General features: G+C 51.1%; 1 protein-coding gene across 1 annotated transcript in view; it reads left to right on the plus strand.

The window, feature by feature from the left end:
* Positions 1-25,540, plus strand: part of LOC119964240 (regulator of G-protein signaling protein-like) — a 54,374-nt gene that overhangs the window by 8,263 nt on the left and 20,571 nt on the right. The window contains exons 2-3 of the mRNA XM_038793522.1: positions 1,508-1,581; positions 23,058-23,132. Of these exons, the coding sequence (XP_038649450.1) occupies positions 1,508-1,581; positions 23,058-23,132 (149 nt within the window). The remainder of the gene's footprint in view (positions 1-1,507; positions 1,582-23,057; positions 23,133-25,540) is intronic.

Genomic DNA, 25,540 nt, shown 5'->3' on the forward strand with positions numbered 1-25,540 from the left:
ATATAGAATAATAGATACCCGGGAGTGAGTTACAGACTGGAATCTAATCGAGGGTTTTGGGTGGTTTATATATAGAATAACAGATACCCGGAAGTGAGTTACAGACTGGAATCTAATCGAGGGGTTCGGGTGGTTTATATATAGAATAACAGATACCCGGGAATGAGTTACAGACTGCAATCTAATCGAGCGGTTATGGGTGGTTTATATATAGAATAACAGATACCCGGAAGTGAGTTACAGACTGGAATCTAATCGAGGGTTCGGGTGGTTTATATATAGAATAACAGATACCCGGGAGTGAGATACAGACTGGAATCTAATTGAGGGGTTTGGGTGGTTTATATATAGAATAACAGATACCCGGGAGTGAGTTACAGACTGGAATCTAATCGAGGGGTTTGGGTGGCTTATATATAGAATAACAGATACCCGGGAATGAGTTACAGACTGGAATCTAATGGAGTGGTTTGGGTGGTTTATATATAGAATAACAGATACACTGGAGTGAGTTACAGACTGGAATCGAATCGAGGGGTTTGGGTGGTTTATATATAGAATAACAGATACCCGGGAGTGAGTTACAGACTGGAATCTAATCGAGGGGTTTGGGTGGTTTATATATAGAATAACAGATACCCGGGAGTGAGTTACAGACTGGAATCTAATCGAGGAGTTTGGGTGGTTTATATATAGAAAAACAGATACCTGGGAGTGAGTTACAGACTAGAATCTAATCGAGGGGTATGGGTGGTTTATATATAGAATAACAGATACCCGGGAGTGAGTTACAGACTGGAATCTAATCGAGGGGTTTGGGTGGTTTATATATAGAATGACAGGTACCCGGGAGTGAGTTACAGACTGGAATCTAATCGAGGGGTTTGGGTGGATTAGATATAGAATAACAGATACCCGGGAGTGAGTTACAGACTGGAATCTAATCGAGGGGTTTGGGTGGTTTATATATAGAATGACAGATACCCGGGAGTGAGTTGCAGACTGGAATCTAATCGAGGGGTTTGGGTGGTTTATATATAGAATAACAGATACCCGGGAATGGGTTACAGACTGGAATCTAATCGAGGGGTTTGGGTGGTTTATATATAGAGTAACAGATACCCGGGAGTGAGTTACAGACTGGAATCTAATCGAGGGGTTTGGGTGGTTTATATATAGAATAACAGATACCTGGGAGTGAGTTACAGACTGGAATCTAATCGAGGGGTTTGGGTGGTTTATATATGGAATAACAGATACCCGGGAGTGAGTAGAAACATATTGGAATCTACGAATTGGTGTCTTCATTTATGTTTGTCTGCTTTTTGTAGTATTTTGATTGGGGTTGCTAGTTGACAGTTCGTTAAAAAACGCAAAGAGCACCCCCCCTCCCCCCTCTCCGCATCCTCTCCTTGCAGGCTCTGTAACAGCCACCACCCTGCTTGTGGTTTTGTATCTGGCACCATCCCGCCCTGTTTGACCTCTCCCTATGATCTTTGTGTTTCAGGCCGGCCCAATTTCCACGAGCTACTTAAAAATGATATATTTGTGGACTTCCTAAACACGTTCCTCAGCTTACCGGTAAGTGTTGGGAGTTGAATAAATGGTTAGTGTTTCTCACGGGGATTCCGAAATCATTAGGAACCCTATGTACAGGTGTGGGAGTTCCTACCTTTGAGCCCCCTGTTGGTTAGTTGCCACAACCATACCGTTTTAGGTCTGATACTGTTTCCTCCTGGTACTAGAACATATCAGAGGGAGTGTTTGTGAAGGCCCGGCCTGCTTCGGCATTGCTGCAGTGGTCATTCTGGCCTCCCCCATGTGTGCCCTCATGCTTTGGCCCTTCAGTTTCCCCTGCCCTCCTTGCCCTGTGTTTTCCTTGGCATTGTTTCCCTTGCTCCTGCCCCCCCCCCCCCCCATCCTATCCCCCCGCCTTTCCCCTCACCACCCCTTTCTTTTCTCCCTCCATTGTCTGATTTGATCTTCCCTCCCTTCCCCCTCACTTATTGGCCGCTGGTCACGAACTGGTCTCGGAACAGGCTGGTGAATAGCTTCCACATGCTGTGGAATCCTTCCTCCGATCCCTGAATGGCGCATTTTATTTTTTCCTCTTTGAGACACTCTGCCAAGCCGGACAGCCAGTCTGCGGCCTTGGGTGACGCTGCTGGTCCCCAGCCGAGCAAGAGTCTTCGGTGGGGAATAAAGGAGGCAATGGCTAGTGAATCCACCCCTTTCCCCATAAAGAGCTCTGGCTGCTCCGATACCCCAAAGATCGCCATGGTGGGCATGGCTCCTTACTCACCCCCACAACCTTGGACATGGCCTCGGAAAAGGCTGTCCAGTGCCCATTTAGGGCAAGACTAGAACATGTGGGTGCATTTGGCGGGGCCTCCCTGGTCCCGTTCACATTTGTCCTCCCCCTCTGGGAAGAACCTGCTCATTCGAGTTCTGGTTAGGTGCGTCCTGTGCACCACCTTTAGCTGCACTAGGCTCAGCCCTGTGCTCGTGGGGGGTGGAGTTTGACCTGTGTAGTGCTTCGATCCAGAGTCATTCCCTATCTCTGTGCCTAACTCTCCCTCCCACTTCTCCCACGCCTCGTCCAGTGGTGACCATACCTCCTCCAGTAGACATCCGTAAGTGTGAGCACAGTTAACGTCCCCTAGTATGCCGGCGGTCAGATGTCTGTCCATTCGGCAGTGTCCTGTTAGCTGGGGGACGTTGCTGTTGCCTTTCGGAGGTAATTCCTTATTTGCATGAGAATGTAACTCATTCACTTTTGGGAGCTGGAGCTTATCCGTGTATTGCCCCAGGGTTGCTAGTCTGCCATCCAAGTCCCTTACCCGTCAGTTTCCCTTCCGTCAGTTCACCTTCAAACTTTCTCCACCTTTTAAAGGAGGCATCCATAGTCACGGAGGGGAATTTATGATTCCTGCAGATGGGGGCGGGGGGGGGGGGGGGGGGGGTGCCTGGTTGACATTGCGATCAGACCAATATGGTGTCTCAGTTGGTTCCACATTTTCAGGGTGACCACTACCACTGGGCTTCTTGAGTAGCTGGCTGGGGGAGTGGGAATGGGGCTGTGGCCAGTGCTCGGAGGGATGTCCCAGTGCAGGAGCTCTTCTCCATTTTAACATATTCTGCTCCCGGCTCCTTGTGCCATCCCCAAACACTTTCTGCGGTAGCTGCTCTGTGGTAGAATAGGAGGCTTGGGAAGGCCAAGCCCCCATGTTCATCCTCCTTTTCAGTACACTCTTTCTAATCCTTGGGTTCTTACCCCCGCTCACCCCCTACACAAATGGCATGATTAATTTGTCTATCTTAGTGAAGAAGGCCTTGGGGATGAAGATCGGAAGGGATCTGCACAGGAAGGGGAACCTGGGGAGCACGTTTATTTTGATTGTCTGCACTCCCCCCCCCCCCCCCCCCCCCCCCCGCCAGGGAGGGTGCCAGTTACTCCCATCTCCGCAGGTCCCCCTCCACCGCCTCGTGAGGTTCCATTTGTGGGTCCATGTCCAGTTGTCGGCTATTGGAATCCCCAGGTAGTGGAATTTGGTTTGGGCCAGCTTGAATGGCAGCTACCCCAGCTCTGATTACCCCGCATTGTGGGTTCATGGGGATGATTTCACTTTTTCTCAGGTTAAATTTGTAACCTGAGAAGGATCCAAACTCTCTTAGGAGTTCCGTTATTCCTCCCATGCTGGCTCGGGGGTTCGAGACGTAGAGGACCAGGTGATCTGCATAGAGTATTCTATGTTCTCTGTCTCCCCTCTGGATGCCTCCCCACTCCTTCGCTGATCTGAGAGCGATGGCCAGTGGCTCGATTGTCAGGGTAAATAGGAGGCTTGGGAACACATCTCTGCCTCATTCCTCTATAATGTGGAGATGCCGGCATTGGACTAGGGTGAGCAGAGTAAGAAGTCTTACAACACCGGGTTAAAGTCCAACAGGTTTGTTTCAAACACGAGCTTTCGGAGCACAGCTCCTTCCTCAGGTGAATGAAGAGGTTTGTTCCAGAAACATATATATAGACAAATTCAAAGATGCCAGGCAATGCTTAGAATGTGAGCATTAGCAGGTAATTGAGTCTTTACGGATCCATAGATAGTGGTAACCCCAGGTTAAAGAGGTGTGAATTCTCTCAAGCCAGGACAGTTGGTGGGATTTTGCAAGCCTCGGCCAGATGGGGGGTGAATGTAATGTGACAGGAATCCCAGGTCCCGGTTGAGGCCGCACTCATGTGTGCGGAACTTGGCTATCAGTTTCTGCTCGGTGATTCTGCATTGTCGTGCGTCCTGAAGGCCGCCTTGGAGAACACCTACCCAGAGATCAGAGGCTGAAACACACTCGTCTCCATCAAGGACGGTCACCTCAGCACTTTGTTTTACCGCAAGCCCACGGATAACCTCACGATGCTCCACTTCTCCAGCTTTCACCCTAAACACATTAAAGAAGCCATCCCCTATGGACAAGCCCTCCGTACACACAGGATCTGCTCAGACGATGAGTGTAACAGACATCTACAGGCGCTGAAAGATGCCCTCGTACGAATGGGATATGGCGCTCGACTCATCGATCGACAGTTCCAACGCGCCACAGCAACAAACCGCACCGACCTCCTCAGAAGACACACTCGGGACACAACTGACAGAGTTCCCTTCATCGTCCAGTACTTTCCCGGAGCGGAGAAACTACGACGACATCTTTGCAGCCTTCAACACGTCATTGATGAAGATGAACATCTTGCCAAGGTCATCCCCACACCCCCACTACCTGCCTTCAATCAACCACGCAACCTCAAACAAACCATTGTTTGCAGCAAACTACCCAGCCTTCAGAACAGCGACCACGACACCACACAACCCTGCCATGGCAATCTCTGCAAGACGTGCCAACATAGATACCACCATTACACGTGAGAACACCAGGTACGCTGTACATACTCTTGCGACTCGGCCAACATTGTCTACCTCATACGCTGCAGGAAAGGATGTCCCGAAGCGTGGTACATTGGCGAGACCATGCAGACGCTGCGACAACGAATGAATGGACACCACGCGACAATCACCAGGCAGGAATATTCCCTTCCAGTCGGGGAACACTTCAGCAGTCAAGGGCATTCAGCCTCTGATCTCCGGGTAAGCGTTCTCCAAGGCGGTCTTCAGGACACGCGACAACGCAGAATTGCCGAGCAAAAACTTATAGCTAAGTTCCACATACATGAGTACGGCCTCAACCAGGACCTTGGATTCATGTCGCATTACATTCATCCCCCACCATCTGGCCTGGACTCGCAAAATCCTACCAACTGTCCTGGCTAGAGACAATTCACACCTCTTTAACCTGGGGTTACCCCTAAATTCTTGGAAGAGCAGGGTCGGATTAGAACAAGTCAACATGGATTTAGTAAGGGGAGGTCGTGCCTGTTAGAATTCTTTGAGGAGGTGACAAGTAGGTTAGACCAGGGAAACCCAGTGGATGTGGTCTATCTGGATTTCCAAAAGGCCTTTGATAAGGTGCCACACAGGAGGCTGCTGAGTAAGGTGAGGGCCCATGGTGTTCGAGGTGAGCTACTGGCATGGGTTGAGGATTGGCTGTCTGACAGAAGGCAGAGAGTTGGGATAAAAGGTTCTTTTTCGGAATGGCAGCCGGTGACCAGCGGTGTCCCACAGGGTTCAGTGTTGGGGCCACAGCTGTTCACCATATATATTAATGATCTGGATGAAGGGACTGGGGGCATTCTAGCGAAGTTTGCCGATGATATGAAGTTAGGTGGTCAGGCAGGTAGTGCTGAGGAAGTGGGGAGGTAGCAGAATGATCTAGACAGTTTGGGAGAGTGGTGCAGGAAATGGCTGATGCAATTCAACGTGAGAAAATGTGAGGTCTTACACTTTAGAAAAAAGAATCCAAGCATAGACTACTTTCTAAACGGTGAGAAAATTCATAATGCCAAAGTACAAAGGGATCTGGGAGTGCTAGTCGAGGATTCCCTAAAGGTAAACATGCAGGTTGAATCTGTGATTAAGAAAGCGAATGCAATGTTGTCATTTATCTCGAGGGTTGGAATATAAAAGCAGCGATGTGCTACTGAGCCTTTATAAGGCTCTGGTTAGGCCCCATTTGGAGTACTGTGTTTAGTTTTGGGCCCCACATCTCAGGAAGGACATACTGGCACTGGAGCGTGTCCAGCGGAGATTCACACGGATGATCCCTGGAATGGCGGGTCTAACATATGATGAACAGCTGAGGATCCTGGGATTGTTTTCATTGGAGTTTAGAAGGTTAAGGGGAGATCTAATAGAAACTTACAAGATAATACATGGCTTAGAAAGGGTGGACGCAAAGAAACTGTTTCCGTTAGGCGAGGAGACGAGGACCCGTAGGCACAGCCTTAGAATTAGAGGGGGTAAATTCAGAACAGAAATGCGGAGACATTTCTTCAGCCAGAGAGTGGTGGGCCTGTGGAATTCATTGCCGCGGAGTGCAGTGGAGGCCGGGACGCTAAATGGCTTCAAGGCAGAGATAGATAAATTCTTGATGTCGCGAGGTATTAAGGGCTACGGGGAGAATGCTGGTAGGTGGAGTTGAAATGCCCATCAGCCATGATTGAATGGCGGAGTGGACTCGATGGGCCGAATGGCCTTACTTCCACTCCTATGTCTTATGGTCTTATCCCTGGATCTGTAAAGATTTAATTATCTGCAAATGCTCGCATTCGAAGCATTGTCTGGCATCTTTGAATTTGTCTACATATATGTTTCTGGAACAAACCTCTTCATTCACCTGAGGAAGGAGCTGTGCTCCAAAAGCTCGTGTTTGAATCAAACCTGTTGGACTTTAACCTGGTGTGTAAGACTTCCTACTGTGCTCACCCCAGTCCAACGCTGGCATCTCCACATCATCATTCCTCTATGCAGCCAGAAATATTCAGAGCAATGGTGTTTGTCCGTACGCTCGCCGTGGGAGCGCTGTACAGTAGTTTCACCTACGAGGTGAACCCCGGCACAAACCCAAATCGTTCCAGTACCTCCATGAGGTACCTCCATTCGACTCTGTCGAAGGCCATCTCTGCGTCCAGGGAGATAATCACTTCTGGTGTCCCCTCCCCGGGTGGGGTCATGACCCACCTCTTTGTCTTTTTTAGGGATCAGTGATATCGAGGCTTTTGACAGCCCTCTTGACAGCGAGTTATTGAATATCCCCCACAGCTGCGGGGCCAGGGCTGTCGCAAAATGTCCACCGGGAATCCGTCTGAACCCGATGTTTTCCCCGTCTGCATGGAGTGGATACTGTCCATGACTTCTCCCAGTCCTAATGGTGCTTCCAGGCCCTGCTTTCTCTCCTCCCCCATGACTGGTATGTCCAGAGGAACTGGTTCCTCTTCGAGGCCCCCTCCAGTGTCCAGCAAGGGCAGCACGGTGGCGCAGTGGTTAGCACTGCAGCCTCATGGCACCGAGGTCCCGGCTCTGGCTCACTGTCCGTGTGGAGTTTGCACATCCCTCCCATGTTTGTATGGGTTTTGCCCCCACAACCCAAAGATGCGCTAGTTAGGTAGATTGGCCACACTAAAGAGCAGCACATTGGTTAGCATAGATGCTTCACAGCTCCAGGGTCCCAGGTTCAATTCCCTACTTGGGTCGCTGTCTGTGCGGAGTCTGCACATTCTCCCTGTGTCTGTGTGGGTTTCCTCCCACAGTCCAAAGATGTGCAGGTTAGGTGGATTGGCCATGTTAAATTGCACTTGGTGTCCAAAAAAGGTTTGTTGGGGTTACGGGGATAGGGTGGAGGTGTGGGCTTGGGTGGGGTGCTCTTTCCAAGAGCCGGTGCAGACTCGATGGACCGAATGGCCTCCTTCTACACTGGAAATTCTATGATCCTCTGATGATAAATTGCTCCTTAATTGGAATAAATGAATTGGGTTCTCTAAATTTTACAGAAAAGAAGTGTACAGCTCTCGGTGGAAAGTCACAAAGGCCTTGTTGATCTTATGCTGTGCTGTGACTAGCTTGCCTCTCCCATCCTTCACCCGAGCTAGTTCCCTCATGGTTACCTGCTTTCTCAGCTGGTGAGCCAGCAGGTGGCTGGCCTTGTCTCTGTGTTCAGGCCCCCTGTGTTGGCAGAGCTGGTTCACTGCTTTCCCAGTGGAGAGCAGGTCGAATTTCATTTATAGTTTTTTCCCCTCCGCCAGTACTTCCCAATGGGGGCTGTGGAACATCGCCGATCCATTTCTAATATGGATCCGACCATCCCGCTGCCAAGCTGCCCCCTCCTTCTTATCACGGAGTGCCTTATATGCAATTATTTCCGCCCTTATCACCGCCTTCAGTGCCTCCCAATGTTGCAGGTTACATACCCGTCGATGGCTTGTGACATACTTTTGCAGAATGCCTTGTCGATGAGGAGGGCTGTGTCCAGCCTCTGTGGGGGGTGCTGGGCCTACCCCATCTCCAACCTCACATCCACGTAGTGTGGTGTGTGGTCCGAGATGATTATTGCGGAGTTTTCTGCCCCTACCACCCCTGGAGGCACCGATTTATCCACTACAAAGTAGTCAATTCTGGTGTAGGCCTGTGAATCTGGGTGAAGTAGGAGAACTCCTCCTCCCTGGGGTGTGTGAACCTCCATGTGTCCATTCCCCCATCTCCATGAAGATGTTCAGTTCTCTCAACCCTTTCAGGGTAGCGGTGACCGTTATGTACTGGGCCCTGGGTCCATCACCATGTTTGGCATGGTAAATGTTGTCCTCTTATCGGATAGTATGGCCACCTCCCTAGCCCTCGTCCTGTAGCACGCTTGGTACATCTGTCCTATCCAGATGTGCTGTGCCCCCCCCCCCTCCCAGTCCCCTCTTATTTCCCTGCACCAGCAGCATGGCCCCCCCCCCCCCCTCCGCGCAGTTATTAGGAAACAAAGAAACGCTGTCATCATTAATGGTCCATATGTGCCTATTACTGTTGCTGTTTTCCCAGTCCTCTGCTTCTCCCGGTGTGGTGAAGTAGTGTTCCCTATTGCCAAATGTCATCCAGAGTCTTGCCAGGTACAGCATCTTGAAATGCATCTTGCTCCTGAATAGAGCTGCCTTGGCCCCTTTGATCTTGGCCCGGCGCTTGGCCAATTCAGCCCCAATGCCCCGGCATGTTCAGATTGTATGCCCTTCCCATTTGCAGAACCGCGTGTTCCTTGCCCAGTTCAGGATCGTTTCCTTGTCCTGGAATCGGTGGGGCTTGACGATATTTGCCCGCGGTGGTTCTCCTGCCTTGGGCCTCTGCTGGGGTGACCTGTGGGCCTTGTCCACCTCGGGGGGCTTCTGGAAGCTTTCTCCCCTGACCAGCTTCCCTAATGTCTGTTCCACGTAGTCCATTGGGTTTCTCCACTCTGTGCCCTCGGCCGTCCAACAATCCTAAGGTTCTGGCGGCTGTTCGCCTGGCCTTCCAACTTCCCCTGGGCACTCCCTGAGCCACCATCAACCTCGCCACCTCTGCTCCGAAAGAAGTGACCCGATCACTTTGCTCGGTGGCCGCCATCTCTAATTCCCGCACTGTCGCCTCTTGTGTCCCCAAGCGATGTTCAGTCCTCTCCAGCACTCTCTTTTGAAGGGTGCCAAGGTGTCTGCTATCGCCGATTTCACAGTCGCCATGGGGTCCTCCTTAATGGAGTCCCGATGTTTTAGGAACTCTTGTGTCGAGAGCTCCATCGATTGCCCTGTCAGCGGAAGGGCCGACAGTTGCATTGGTGACTCCGCTCATCCTACCTGCCCTGCCTCGCTCCTATTGCCTGTGGCCTTGATCTTCCTCTCCTGTCTCTTACTGTTCTTATTGCCTTTTCAGCCCCTTTGCTGGTTTGAGGGCATTTCCTTGGATGTTCAATGTTTCATGATGAAGGTGACGGGGAGGGGTGGTCTTGGCCACCGATGTTCGGGTCAAAAGGACCTGGGCTGCAGTGTCTAAGGGGAGAGCCACCTTTCAAATGACTACTCAGCACATCCTTGCCACCGGCGGTCATTACCCTCCCTATCTCTGTAACCTCTTCCAGCCCCTACAACCCTCCCTATCTCTGTAACCGCCTCCAGCCCCTACAACCCTCCCTATCTCTGTAACCTCCTCCAACCTCTACAACCCTCCCTATCTCTGCAAACTCCTCCAACCCCTACAACCCTCCCTATCTCTGTAACTGCCTCCAACCCCTACAACCCTCCCTATCTCTGTAACCTCTTCCAGCCCCTAAAACTCGCCCTATCTCTGTAACCACCTCCAGCCCCTACAACCCTCCCTATCTCTGTAACCGCCTCCAGCCCCTACAACCCTCCCTATCTCTGTAACCGCCTCCAGCCCCTACAACCCTCCCTATCTCTCTGTAACCACCTCCAGCCCCTACAACCCTCCCTATCTCTGTAACCGCCTCCAGCCCCGACAACCCTCCCTATCTCTGTAACCTCCTCCAATCCCTATAACCCTCCCTATCTCTGTAACCTCCTCCAACCTCTACAACCCTCCCTATCTGTAACCTCCTCCAACCCCTACAACCCTCCCTAGCTCTGCAAACTCCTCCAACCCCTACAACCCTCCCTATCTCTGTAACTGCCTCCAACCCCTACAACCCTCCCTATTTCTGTAACCTCCTCCAACCCCTACAACCCTCCCTATCTCTGTAACCTCCTCCAACCCCTACAACCCTCCCTATCTCTGTAACCGCCTACAACCCTCCCTATCTCTGTAACCGCCTCCAGCCCCTACAACCCTCCCTATCTCTGTAACCTCTTCCAGCCCCTATAACTCGCCATATCTCTGTAACCGCCTCCAGCCCCTACAACCCTACCTATCTCTGTAACCTCTTCCAGCCCCAACAACCCTCCCTATCTCTGTAACCTCTTCCAGCCCCTAAAACTCGCCCTATCTCTGTAACCGCCTCCAGCCCCTACAACTCGCCCTATCTCTGTAACCACCTCCAGCCCCTACAACCCTCCCTATCTCTGTAACCTCCTCCAACCCCTACAACCCTCCCTATCTCTGTAACCTCCTCCAATCCCTACAACCCTCCCTATCTCTGTAACCGCCTCCAGCCCCTACAATCCTCCCTATCTCTGTAACCTCCTCCAGCCCCTACAAACCTCCCTATCTCTGTAACCTCCTCCAACCCCTACAACCCTCCCTATCTCTGCAAACTCCTCCAACCCCTACAAACCTCCCTATCTCTGTAACCTCCTCCAACCCCTACAACCCTCCCTATCTCTGTAACCGCCTACAACCCTCCCTACCTCTGTAACCGCCTCCAACCCCTACAACCCTCCCTATCTCTGTAACCTCCTCCAACCCCGACAACCCTCCCTATCTCTGTAACCGCCTACAACCCTCCCTATCTCTGTAACCTCCCCCAATCCCTACAACCCTCCCTTTCTCTGCAAACTCCTCCAGCCCCGACAACCCTCCTTATCTTGTAAGGATCCTTTCAGTTAATTCACTTATTTCCCCTTTCTTTATTTTTTGCCGTTATCATTTTTGATCCATGGACGCTCAATGGACATGTATCTTCTAGTTAAGAAGCAGAGAGAATGAGGAATTCAGGAAGTTGCAACATAGTATGTGGTGGTGCCAGCTTTGGGCAACAGAACCCAGACTTTGTGGCACCTAAGAGATGGGGTGGGACTAATTTTAATTGGTTGGCTGGTGGCCATTGAATTGGCCAAAAGGCCGTAACCTGCCCGGTAACAGATGGTGAGTGGTTCCTACCAGAGGGGATCGAAGGCAGGGACCCCACGGTATATGTGACCGAGATGCTGGGCAACCTGGTGGGAAGGGAGACTTTCCGCAACCCACCAGAAATAGACAGAGCACACCGGTCGCTGCGCGCTGGGCCAGGCAGTCCATAAACTGCAGCTGGGAAGGACATAGTATTAGGTTATCCCAGGACATTGGGGTGGACCTGGCCAGAAAACGGGCTAAGTTTAACAGAGCAAAAGCAGCCCTGTACAAGAATGACGTACGCTCTAGTATGCAGTACCCAGCGAAGCTCCGGGTCACACACCAAGGCAAAGAACATTTCTTCACAGCCCCTGCTGAGGCAGACAAGTTTGGCTTGGAATGCGGCTTGAACAGTGACAGCAGGGGAATCGATAAGGGGCCCTGGCAAGGAACAACAGCAGGGCGACGAGGGGGGAGGAAACACCTCTCACCACCACCCCCCACCAAACACACCCTGAGCGGCAAGCCACCACCTGAGGGACCGCTTCACATGGGGAACGCGAGCAGTGGAGAAGGGAAAATGAAGCAGCAAGTGAGAGGAGTGCAGAGTGAGACAGTGAAAGGATGGACAGGAACTACAGAGAGCGGGCAAGGGAGAAACTTGACAGTAACTCCTGGGAGGGGGTCACCGCACTAGCGGGAAAGCCGGGAGCATGCAACAGATAAAGGCGGTGCGCGTTCCCGACAGGGGGGACGGCGCCAGGCCGGGGGGGGGGGGGGGGGGCATGCAACGTGGACAGGGGAGCAAAGGGGGATAGGGGCTGGGGGAAGGGGACAGAGGGGGGGAGCACGGGAAAGGGGGAAGAAGGGGGAGACTGGGGGTGGGGGGACAGAGTGAGAGCAGCAATATGGCTGCAAAGGGCCGCAACCAGAGACCTGGAGCAAACGAGCTCCGCAAGCAACCATCCACTATGGTCTCTGGGTGAAGGGAGACCCCGCAGTACAGGGGCCTACCCATATGGCGGACGCACTGTGGGCAGCCATGTTGTGTGCCCCCTGGACAAAGGGAAACCCTGGAGCTCAGAGACCCGACTGCATGGGGAGAGCAGTGACAGCGGCCATCTTGGACAGCCCCACTCGCAAAGGGAAACCCCGGAGTGCAGGAGCGGGGGGGGGGAACAGAAGCCCCCCACCAGGATAGTCACCTGGAACGTCAGGGGACTCGAGGCCCAGTGAAACGATCCAGAGTCCTCACCCACCTAACAAACATGAGAGCTAACATAATCTTCCTCCAAGAGACGCACCTGAGAGAGCAGGACCGACTGCGGGTAAGAAAGGGCTGGGTGGGACAGACCCACCAAGAGGACGATGTTTAATGCGACAAAGATGGTTATGAACCTGGGGGGGGCGGTAAATCATGGTCAGCGGGGCCCTAGACGGGGCACCGGTAGTATTTGTTAACGTGTATGCTCCCAACTGAGACGACACAAAATTAATTTAAAAAGGGCAGATCCACATGGTGGATGCACTGTTTAATGGTGGAAATCCCTGACATAGCGACACACCGACTGATAATGGGGTGGGGGGAGGGACTTTAACTGTGTACAGGACTCAAGGACAGATAGGTCAAACCCCAAAACAGGGAAGACCTCAAACATGGCGAAGGAACTCAGTCTGCTTATGGAGCAGATGGGGGCGGTGGATCCTTGGAGGTTCACCCACCCAGGGGAGAAAGAGTTCTCCTTCTTCTCCCCAGTGCATAATGTATACACAAGGATTGACTTCTTGGTGAAGCTTCCAGGGTTGGTCAAAGCAGAATACTCTGGAATTGTAATCTCTGACCATGCTCCACATGACTTGGTGGGCCGCAGAAATACCTTTGATGGGGACAGTGTGGAGGGAGCTTTACTCTGTATCTAACCCCGTGCTGTACCTGTCCTGGGAGTGTTTGACGGGGACAGTGTAGAGGGAGCTTTACTCTGTATCTAACCCTGTGCTGTACCTGTCCTGGGAGTGTTTGATGGGAAAGTGTAGAGGGAGCTTTACTCTGTATCTAACCCCGTGCTGTACCTGTCCTGGGAGTGTTTGATGGGAAAGTGTAGAGGGAGCTTTACTCTGTATCTAACCCCGTGCTGTACATATCCTGGGAGTGTTTGATGGGAAAGTGTAGAGGGAGCTTTACTCTGTATCTAATCCCGTGATGTATCTATCAAAGAACAAAGAAAAGTACATAGATTTACATAGAATTTACACTGCAGAAGGAGGCCATTCGGCCCATCGAGTCTGCACCAGCTCCTGGAAAGAGCACCCCACCCAATGCCAACACCTCCACCCTATCCCCATAACCCAGTAACCCCACTCAACACTAAAGGCAATTTTGGACACTAAGGGCAATTTATCATGGCCAATCCACCTAACCTGCACATCTTTGGACTGTGGGAGGAAACCGGAGCACCTGGAGGAAACCCACGCACACACTGGGAGAACGTGCAGGCTTGGCACAGACAGTGACCCAAGCCGGAATCGAACCTGGGACCCTGGAGCTGTGAAGCGATTGTGCTATCCACAATGCTACCGTGCTGCCCCACAGCACAGGAACAGGCCCTTCGGCCCTCCAAGCCTGCGCCGACCATGCTGCCTGACTAAACTACAATCTTCTACATTTCCTGGGTCCGTATCCCTCTATTCCCATCCTATTCATGTATTTGTCAAGATGCCCCTTAAATGTCACTATCATCCCTGCTTCCACCACCTCCTCCGGTGACGAGTTCCAGGCACCCACTACCCTCTGTGTAAAAAAACTTGCCTCGTACATCTCCTCTAAACCTTGCCCCTCGCACCTTAAACCTATGCCCCCTAGTAATTGACCCCTCTACCCTGAGGAAAAGCTTCTGACTATCCACTCTGTCTATGCCCTTCATAATTTTGTAGACCTCTATCAGGTCGCCCCTCAACCTCCGTCATTCCAGTGAGAACAAACCAAGTTTATTCAACTGCTCCTCATAGCTAATGCCCTCTATACCAGGCAACATCCTGGTAAATCTCTTCTGCACCCTCTCTAAAGCCTCCACATCCCTCTGGTAGTGAGGCGACCAGAACTGAACACTATACTCCAAATGTGGCCTAACTAAGGTTCTATATAGCTACAACATGACTTGCCAATTCTTATACTCAATGCCCCGGCCAATGAAGGCAAGCATGCCGTATGCCTTCTTGACTACCTTCTCCACCTGTGTTGCCCCTTTCAGTGACCTGTGGATCTGTACACTTAGATCTCTCTGACTTTCAATACTCTTGAGGGTTCTACCATTCACTGTGTATTCCCTACCTGTTATAGACCTTCCAAAATGCATTACCTCACATTTGTCCGGATTAAACTCCATCTGCCATCTCTCCGCCCAAGTCTCCAAACGATCGAAATCCTGCTGTATCCTCTGACAGTCCTCATCACTATCCGCAATTCCACCAACCTTTGTGTCGTCTGCAAACTTACTAATTAGACCAGTTACATTTTCCTCCAAATCATTTATATATACTAAGAACAGCAAAGGTCCCAGCACTGATCCCTGCGGAACACCACTAGTCACAGCCCTCCAATTAGAAAAGCACCCTTCCATTGCTACTCTCTGCCTTCTATGACCTAGCCAGTTCTGTATCCACCTTGTCAGCTCACCCCTGATCCCATGTGACTTCACCTTTTGTACCAGTCTACCATGAGGGACCTTGTCAAAGGCCTTACTGAAGTCCATATAGACAACATCCACTGCCCTACCTGCATCAATCATCTTTGTGACCTCTTCGAAAAACTCTATCAAGTTAGTGAGACACGACCTCCCCTTCACAAAACCATGCTGCCTCTCACTAATACGTCCATTTGCTTCCAAATTGGAGTAGATCCTGTCTCGAAGAATTCTCTCCAGTAATTTCCCTACCACTGACGTAATGCTCACCGGCCTGTAGTTCCCTGGATTATCCTTGCTACCCTTAAACAAAGGAACAACATTGGCTATTCTCCAGTCCTCCGGGACATCACCTGAAGACAGTGAGGATCCAAAGATTTCTGTCAAGGCCTCAGCAATTTCCTCTCTTGCCTCCTTCAGTATTCTGGGGTAGATCCCATCAGGCCCTGGGGACTTATCCACCTTAATATTTTTCAAGACGCCCAACATCTTGTCTTTTTGGATCTCAATGTGACCCAGGCTATCTACACACCGTTCTCCAGACTCAACATCCACCAATTCCTTCTCTTTGGTGAATATAGATGCAAAGTATTCATTTAGTACCTCGCCCATTTCCTCTGGCTCCACACATAGATTCCCTTGCCTATCCTTCAGTGAGCCAACCCTTTCCCTGACTACCCCCTTGCTTTTTATGAATGTGTAAAAAGCCTTGGGATTTTCCTTAACCCTATTTGCCAATGACTTTTCGTGACCCCTTCTATCCCTCCTGACTCCTTGCTTAAGTTCCTTCCTACTTTCCTTAAATTCTACACAGGCTTTGTCTGTTCCCAGCTTTCTAGCCCTGACAAATGCCTCCTTTTTCTTTTTGACGAGGCCTACAATATCTCTCGTTATCCAAGGTTCCTGAAATTTGCCGTATTTATCCTTCTTCCTCACAGGAACATGCCGGTCCTGAATTCCTTTCAACTGACACTTGAAAGCCTCCCACATGTCAAATGTTGATTTACCCTCAAACATCCGCCCCCAATCTAGGTTCTTCAGTTCCCGCCTAATATTGTTAATATCGGTTGACGTTGGAATCGGGAAACGCGATAGGACAGCGGAGAATTGGTTTTGATGCTGAAATCGTGGCGGGCGCCGTGTTCATGCCAAATCGCAATTCTCCGGTGCCTCGACAGCGGTGTCAATGCGTTCCACTCCACACGTACAGTAAACACCGCTTGCACACCATTAGCGGATCTGACCCGGTTTTCTCCAGGGCCTCCGTGATTCTCCACCTCCTGTGGGAGGAGGGCGGACCATGGGACTGGGACGATGTTCAGGCATGGACCGCCATTGCCGCAGCCTGAAAGGTAGACATCTTGCTGCGCACCCCGCTGATCACTCACCTTGGCCCCTGATTCTGCAGAGTGCCACCGGCCGTATCGGTGCCCCCGACCCACCAGACTCCCACTGCACCCTTCGCCGTACCACCCCACCCCCCCCCCCCCCCCATCACGCCGCCACCTGGTGGGGCATCACACAGTCCGCCCAAGGTCAACGCTGAGAGTAGCCCCTAATGAGGAGAGTCAGACAGTGGCCATGAAACGTACCACTGGCATGGGCAGCGGCAGCTGATGGTACCCCTGGCAGCAGATACGGGTGCCAGGGCCAGAGGCCCCCATGGTGCTGGGCACCAACAGGGCTAGGGGTGCAGTGATGGGGGAGGAGGGGGGGGACATGCAGGGCAGAGTCCGCAGTGCCAACTGGGCCCACTGCAGCCCCTGAGACCTGGTTGAGCACGGATGTATGCTCCATGCTAACAGGTCGGCCTTTCAGCCCTCTGTAGACAATGAATATTGGATACAACCAGCAATGGTGACCTTCCTGCTGGACGCCGCGGACCTGGAGGATGCCCTCCGGCTGTATGAGCTGGAGCTCCTCAAGGAGGAGATAACTGCAGCAGTGGAGCCTGTCCCAGAGGAACAGGAGGCAGCCGGTGAGGATGAAGAGCTGGCTGCCCAAGAGGCCGAGGAGGAGGTGCAATGTGCAATGGAGGCGTCGCATGAGGCCTCGTGTATACCGGCAGCGGCTCTGTCGAGCACCTGTTGGACCGGGTATGCCGTTGAAGACTCCGGCTGAGCAGGGAGACTGTGCGACACATCATGGCGTACCTGGCACTGCGGGGGAATGGGGGAGGACACCCGCTCCCAGTGGCCACGAAGGCAACAGTCCCTGAACCTTTACGGTGGCCATTGGGGACCTATTCGGAATCTCACAGACCTCGGTGCACAGGTGCATCCATGTCGTCACAGAAGCCCTGTATGCCCAGTCGGCACAATACGTCCATTTCAATGTGGACCGGACCCACCAGGATGCCCGGGCAGCTGGGTTCGCCACCATCACTGACATGCCCCAGGTCCAGGGGGTGATCGATGGGATGCATGTCCCCCTGACGAGCTGCTGCAGATGACAGGCCGCTCTACACAAACCAAAAGAGGGTCCATTCAATGAACGTCCATCTGGTGTGTGACCATCAGCTGTGCATCCTACACGCCTGCCCCCGATACCCAGGCAGTGTGCATAATGCCTTCATCCTGGCACACTCCACAGTTACTGGCCTCTTCGCAATGCACCCCCCTGACTCGGGAGGATTGGCTCCTGGGAAACAGGGGTTATCCGCTGCGGTCGTGGCTGTTGACACCGACCCGGAGACCCGCTGCAACGCCACCCATACCGCGACCGGGGACATGATCGAGCTGTGCTTCGGCCTCCTGTAGATGTGGTTCAGGTGCCGGGGCCGTTCTGGAGGGACCCTGCAGTATAGCGCTCAGAGGGGCTGCCCTGGAGGGACCCTGCAGTATAGCTCAGAGGGGCCGCTCTGGAGGGACCCTGCAGTATAGCTCAGAGGGGCCGCTCTGGGGGGACCCTGCAGCATAGCTCAGAGGGGCTGCTCTGGGGGGACCCTGCAGTATAGCTCAGAGGGGCCGCTCTGGGGGGACCCTGCAGTATAGCGCTCAGAGGGGCCGCTCTGGAGGGACCCTGCAGTATAGCGCTCAGAGGGGCCGCTCTGGAGGGACCCTGCAGTATAGCTCAGAGGGGCTGCCCTGGAGGAACCCTGCAGTATAGCGCTCAGAGGGGCCGTTCTGGAGGGACCCTGCAGTATAGCTCAGAGGGGCCGTTCTGGAGGGACCCTGCAGTATAGCTCAGAGGGGCCGCTCTGGAGGAACCCTGCAGTATAGCGCTCAGAGGGGCTGCCCTGGAGGGACCCTGCAGTATAGCTCAGAGGGGCCGCTCTGGGGGGACCCTGCAGTATCGCGCTCAGAGGGGCCGCTCTGGAGGGACCCTGCAGTATAGCTCAGAGGGGCCGCTCTGGGGGGACCCTGCAGTATCGCGCTCAGAGGGGCCGCTCTGGAGGGACCCTGCAGTATAGCTCAGAGGGGCCGCTCTGGGGGGACCCTGGAGTATAGCTCAGAGGGGCTGCCCTGGGGGGACCCTGCAGTATAGCTCAGAGGGGCCGCTCTGGGGGGACCCTGCAGTATAGCGCTCAGAGGGGCTGCTCTGGAGGGACCCTGCAGTTTGGCGCTCAGAGGGGCTGCCCTGGAGGAACCCTGCAGTTTGGCGCTCAGAGGGGCCGCTCTGGAGGGACCCTGCAGTATAGCGCTCAGAGGGGCTGCTCTGGAGGGACCCTGCAGTATAGCGCTCAGAGGGGCTGCTCTGGAGGGACCCTGCAGTATAGCGCTCAGAGGGGCTGCTCTGGAGGGACCCTGCAGTATAGCTCAGAGGGGCCGCTCTGGGGGGACCCTGCAGTATAGCGCCCAGAGGGGCTGCCCTGGAGGGACCCTGCAGTTTGGCGCTCAGAGGGGCCGCTCTGGAGGGACCCTGCAGTATAGCTCAGAGGGGCTGCCCTGGAGGGACCCTGCAGTTTGGCGCTCAGAGGGGCCGCCCTGGAGGGACCCTGCAGTATAGCGCTCAGAGGGGCCGCCCTGGAGGGACCCTGCAGTATAGCGCTCAGAGGGGCCGTTCTGGAGGGACCCTGCAGTATAGCTCAGAGGGGCCTCTCTGGAGGAACCCTGCAGTATAGCGCCCAGAGGGGCTGCCCTGGAGGGACCCTGCAGTATAGCTCAGAGGGGCTGCCCTGGAGGGACCCTGCAGTATAGCGCTCAGAGGGGCTGCTCTGGAGGGACCCTGCAGTATAGCTCAGAGGGGCTGCTCTGGAGGGACCCTGCAGTATAGCGCTCAGAGGGGCTGCTCTGGAGGGACCCTGCAGTATAGCTCAGAGGGGCCGCTCTGGAGGGACCCTGCAGTATAGCTCAGAGAGGCCGCTCTGGAGGGACCCTGCAGTATAGCGCTCAGAGGGGCCGCCCTGGAGGGACCCTGCAGTATAGCTCAGAGGGGCTGCTCTGAAGGACCCTGCAGTATAGCGCCCAGAGGGGCTGCCCTGGAGGGACCCTGCAGTTTGGTGCTCAGAGGGGCTGCCCTGGAGGGGCCCTGCAGTATAGCGCCCAGAGGGGCCGCTCTGGAGGGACCCTGCAGTATAGCGCTCAGAGGGGCTGCTCTGGAGGAACCCTGCAGTTTGGCGCTCAGAGGGGCCGCTCTGGAGGGACCCTGCAGTATAGCGCTCAGAGGGGCTGCTCTGGAGGGACCCTGCAGTATAGCGCTCAGAGGGGCTGCTCTGGAGGGACCCTGCAGTATAGCGCTCAGAGGGGCCGCTCTGGGGGGACCCTGCAGTATAGCTCAGAGGGGCCGCTCTGGAGGGACCCTGCAGTATAGCGCTCAGAGGGGCTGCCCTGGAGGGACCCTGCAGTATAACGCTCAGATGGTCCTCTCTGGAGGGACCCTGCAGTTTGGCGCTCCGAGGGGCTGCTCTGGAGGGACCCTGCAGTATAACGCTCAGAGGGGCCGCTCTGGGGGGACCCTGCAGTTTAGCGCTCAGAGGGGCTGCTCTGGAGGGACCCTGCAGTTTGGCGCTCAGAGGGGCCGCTCTGGAGGGACCCTGCAGTATAGCTCAGAGGGGCCGCCCTGGAGGGACCCTGCAGTATAGCTCAGAGGGGCCGCCCTGGAGGGACCCTGCAGTATAGCGCTCAGAGGAACCACTTCCAGACCATTGGAATGTCGTTGTTTCTTTCCAAACAATGTCCTGTTCTTCCTGACATCGGTGCCATTATGCGTCAACTTGGTATTGTCAACACACGCATCGGTTTGTTCTACCTTGAATGGTAGTGTGTTGCACACAGTCTGCTGCAGTCCCTTGTCCAGTTGTCATCTGGATTGCTTACCATCTTGTATGGTTTGTGAAGCGTGACTGCAAGTTCCAACACTTTGTCATCATTCAAGTGCCATGAATTGTCATTGAATTGTCTTTTGGTATCACAGTCGTACCTCTGAGTATATACTATGGTACCATAACTATCCTTGGTCCGCTCAGGATCAGTTCCTTTTCGCTTGGTTGATTCAATGTTAACTTGTTTACCATCCGTGTCCTTGGGATTATCTGATGTCTCATCAGGCTTTGTGATACCAGTTCCTGTTGGACGATCTGGATGAGATTTTTCTTCGCAAGTTCCTTTTCAAACACGGCAGCATGGTGGTTAGCATAAATGCTTCACAGCTCCAGGATCCCAGGTTCGGTTCCCGGCTGGGTCACTGTCTGTGCGGAGTCTGCACGTCCTCCCCGTGTGTGCGTGGGTTTCCTCCGGGTGCTCCGGTTTCCTCCCACAGTCCAAAGATGTGCGGGTTAGGTGGATTGGCCATGATAAATTGCCTGTAGTGTCCTAAAAGTAAGATTAGGGGGGGGTTGTTGGGTAACGGGTATAGGGTGGATACGTGGGTTTGAGTAGGGTGATCATTGCTCGGCACAATATCGAGGGCCGAAGGGCCTGTTCTGTGCTGTACTGTTCTATGTTCTAAACGGAGATTCTTTCTTTCTCCCTAAACCTGACTATTCTACTCTAAGACCACTTCTGGTACCATGTTGTGTTCTCTATTTTGCTTTACTTTGATGGCTCAGATGCATGGTGTTGAATAAAAAAGACAAAGCTTTGTTAACAAACAAAAGTATAAATTTATTACACTACTAAGATTTGTTCACATTCCTAAAGTAGAAGGTTTCTATATTAAACTATGCTCTCTCTAACTGCAGACTTCTCAAGTACAGATGCTCCTAGGCCTGGCACTCTTCCAGCTGCCTTCTAACGCCTGACTCCCAGAGTCCCCAAAGTCACATGATATATATATGACTGTTCTGTAGTTCCCTCTAGTGGTAACAGCATTATCATTAACTTGTTAACTCTTTACATCCCAGTCAATATACATATCATTACAGACTCAGGTTGAGGTCCCCTGAATGGTGCGTTTAGCTGGGTGTTTCTCAACAACTGCAGCCCTGGGGGAAAACCCCGCTATCCAACGGCACTTTGCCATTTCTTTTGGCATTGGCGAGTTTCTCCCCACCGAGACCACACTTAAAGAGGATTGGCTCCTCGCAGGTGGGGCACCAATTTGTTCAGCAGCCCCTATCGTACCCCTGGTTCCTTTCAGACCCCCTCCCCTGTCTTTATGACACTCGCACCCTGCCCAACCTTGTGGAGGCCTCCACGAACCCCCTCATCCCCCTCTTCTTGGCAAGATCTCCCATTTGTGTGACCAGTACTAAATGGCGGCCTGGCTGGTATCTGGGTATTTAAATGAGCCCAATGCTCATTTACATATCCTGATCTAGATCTCGCCCAGCGAGGTTGTGTTGTCTGTGTTAATCTTAAAACCTGTGTGTAAATTGTTAACCTAAGGGGGCAGTAAAGGAGTATGGTATTGTCTATTATTTCATGTGTAAAATTTTTTTTTGCTGTTAAAACTAATTAGTGGTCCGGTGACTCAGTTCCTCCATGTTTGATTTTTTAAAAAAGTAACAGCAGTTACAGTCTTTTGAGCCAGAGTTCCATTCTGGGATCTTCCCGTCCAGTTATAACATCGATGTGGAGATGCCGGCGTTGGACTGGGGAGGGCACAGTAAGAAGTCTTACAACACCAGGTTAAAGTCCAACAGGTTTGTTTTGAATCACTAGTTTTCGGAGCACTGCTCCTTCCTCAGGTGAATGAAGAGGTGGGTTCCAGAAACATATATATAGACAAAGTCAAAGATGCAAAATGATACTTTGAATGCGAGTCTTTGCAGGTAAGTAAGTCTTTACAGGTCCAGATGGAGCAACTGGAGGGAGGGATAATCACAGGTCAAAGAGATGTGAATTGTCTCAAGCCAGGACAGTTGGCAGAATTTTGCAAGCCCAGGCCAGATGGTGGGGGGGTGAACTTAATGCAACATGAATCCAAGGTCCTGGTTGAGGCCGTACTCATGTGTGCGGAACTTGGCTATAAGTTTCTGCTAAGTTAAGTTCCTGTCTGTTGGGTACAAAAATATCGACATTGGCAGACAAGGAGGTTATAAGACCGCGTGTGATGGTTGGCGGTGGCCTGTCATGTGATCAAATTATCAGGGTCGCGACCAATCTGAGTCGCCAACCCAACATTTGGCTCCATGCGTTACTGTGGCAACAGTTGTTCATCAACAATGTTTGAATGTAGTGCTTTCATTTGCTGACATTCCCCCGATGAACTCAGATAGAACAAAATGGTTGTGAAACAATATTCATTAAAGGGAAGTGTGCCTTTAAGTGGGAGGAGTGTGGACTGGTGGGAGTGACAGCACCTGTTATCTGTTTTTCAGGTTTTTGGACAGATTCCAATCTATATTTTCAAAGACAGACAATGGGACCTGCAGCCTGAGCTGCCATCTGATATGGTGAGATCTAAGTGATTGAAGCAGAGAACACAGATATGGTCAAACAGTGCACACCCTGTCCATTCCCCAGCACCGTACCCTCCCCTTTACCCATCACTTTGTTTCCTATCTGCCAACCAGTTTTCTATCCATCTCAATACACTACCCCTAATCCTATGTGGTTTAATTTTACACGCTAATCTCTTATGCGGGACTTTGTCAAAAATCTTCTGAAAGCCCAAATATATCACATCCACTGGCCCGCCCTCATCAACACTACTAGTTACATCCTTAAAATATTCCAGTAGCTTTGTCAAGCATGATTTCCCTTTCGTAAATCCATGCTCACTCTGTCCAATCTTGCCACTGTTTTCTAAGTAAAAGCAAATTACTGCGGATGCTGGAATCTGAAACCAAAGAGAAAATGCTGGAAAATCTCAGCAGGTCTGGCAGCAGCTGTAGGGGGAGAAAAGAGCTGACGTTTTGAGTCCGATGACTCTTTCTAAATGTTGATTATAAAATCCTTGATAATTGATTCGAGAATTTTCCCCACTACTGACGACAGATTTACTGGTCTATAATTCTCTGCTTTCTCTCTACCTCCCATTTTAAATAGTGGAGTTACATTAGCCACCCTCTAATCTGCAGGAACTGCTCCAGAGCCTATAGAAGCCTGGAAGATGACCACCAATGCATCCAATATTTCTAGAGCCACCTCTTTCAGTACCCTGGGATGTAGATTATCAGGCCCTGGGGATTCTCAGCCTTCAAATCCCATCAATGTCCCCAACACCATTTTTCTACTGATATTAATCTCCTTCAGTTTCTCTCTCTCACTGAACCTGTGTCCACCAGCATTTCTGGTATCTTATTTGTGTTCTCATTTGTTCAGACATAACCAAAGTATGTATTTAGTTGCTCAGCCATTTCATTGTCCCCGTTATAAATTCCCCAGTTTCTGACTGTAGAGACTGTAGGGACTGAAGGGAACCAGCTATTTCTGATAGGTAAAAGGGTTATTTATTTAGCAGGAATATCCATAGTACAGACAATCCTTTTCTTTTGTGTGCAGGATTCATCATCTACATGACACTCCTGGTGATCAAATGTGCTAGCAAATTATTCACTAAATGCAGGGCCCCACCAATCAGAATGATCCACATTAATCCCACTGAAACACCACTCAATGAAATAGAACTAAAATATTACTGTTGAACCGTTACTAACCTATCAATTATTTGACTGACTATTTGATCAAACCTGTCAATTATTTGTTGCATTACGAATATATTTCTAAAAGATTATTACTGAATCAGTAGAATCAAATTCAATTAATTGATTAATTGTTATTGTATAATAATAATTCTTTAATAATTTTAATAATTTTTGCTGTAATGCTTGAAATGCAAAGCGTTTCCGCTTTATTGTTGAAGGTTGTTTTCAAACCAGGAAACCATCAAAGACAATGTGAATGAGTTCCTCTTCGCGCTTTTACCTATCCTATCAAATTTTCTCCTTCCTTTTATTTTATTATGATATTTCTCACTTAATCTTTTGATTTATCGAAGGGAGGACTGAAGGGAACCAGCTGTTTCTGATAGGTAAACGGGTCATTGATTTAGCCATTTTAATGTAAATACAAAAGCCCATGTCAAAATTCACTTTTTAAAATCAACTCCATCATAAGACTGCAAACATAATTTCAGATTCTAAATTGTACAGCTTGCAATAATGAAACATTTGCAACATCTACAGTCTAACTCAAAGCGATTGAAACAATTCAGTGAACTTCACAATAAGTTATCATGGATAAAATGAATCTACCATTGTCCAAAATGTGCAGTCAGCAAAAAAACAGTAGAAACCAGAGCTGATTAAAAGTGTAAATCATATTCCAATACACAACAAACATTCAAAGATGCAACATATTCATGCACTTTGATGATTGACAACTAACCATCCAATCAAATACATTTGAGACTCACCAAGCCAATCAGCACATTACAAGGATAGGGACAGATGGAGTCAGACTGATACCATTTTCCTTAAAGATAGAGGTCTGAGCAGCCATTTTCCATCCAGGATCACTCTATACCTTTTATCTAACTACTCGCTATCCTTATTTCGTATTTTCATATTTCCACTCTAACCCTTAAAGTCAGCGTAAGCTGTTTGCTTCGAGTAAGAAACCATTACAGTAGTTTGAAAATTCAATTTGTTTGTAAACCACTAAGTTAATTATATCTCTTAAAAGCCTTCTGCAGGGGCTTTCTGAGAACATTTGATTTGTAACCACAAGAAGATTTCAAACTCTCAATTATAATCAATAGACACAATAAAAGATTTTGTTTTGCACCCGAGACATGTAGCTTAAATTTCTACTGAGTTAAAAGTGTATACGAGACTACACTTAAACCGCATGGTAGATT

The sequence above is a fragment of the Scyliorhinus canicula genome, chromosome 4 (genome assembly GCF_902713615.1).
Source record: "Scyliorhinus canicula chromosome 4, sScyCan1.1, whole genome shotgun sequence".
Classification (NCBI taxonomy): domain Eukaryota; kingdom Metazoa; phylum Chordata; class Chondrichthyes; order Carcharhiniformes; family Scyliorhinidae; genus Scyliorhinus; species Scyliorhinus canicula.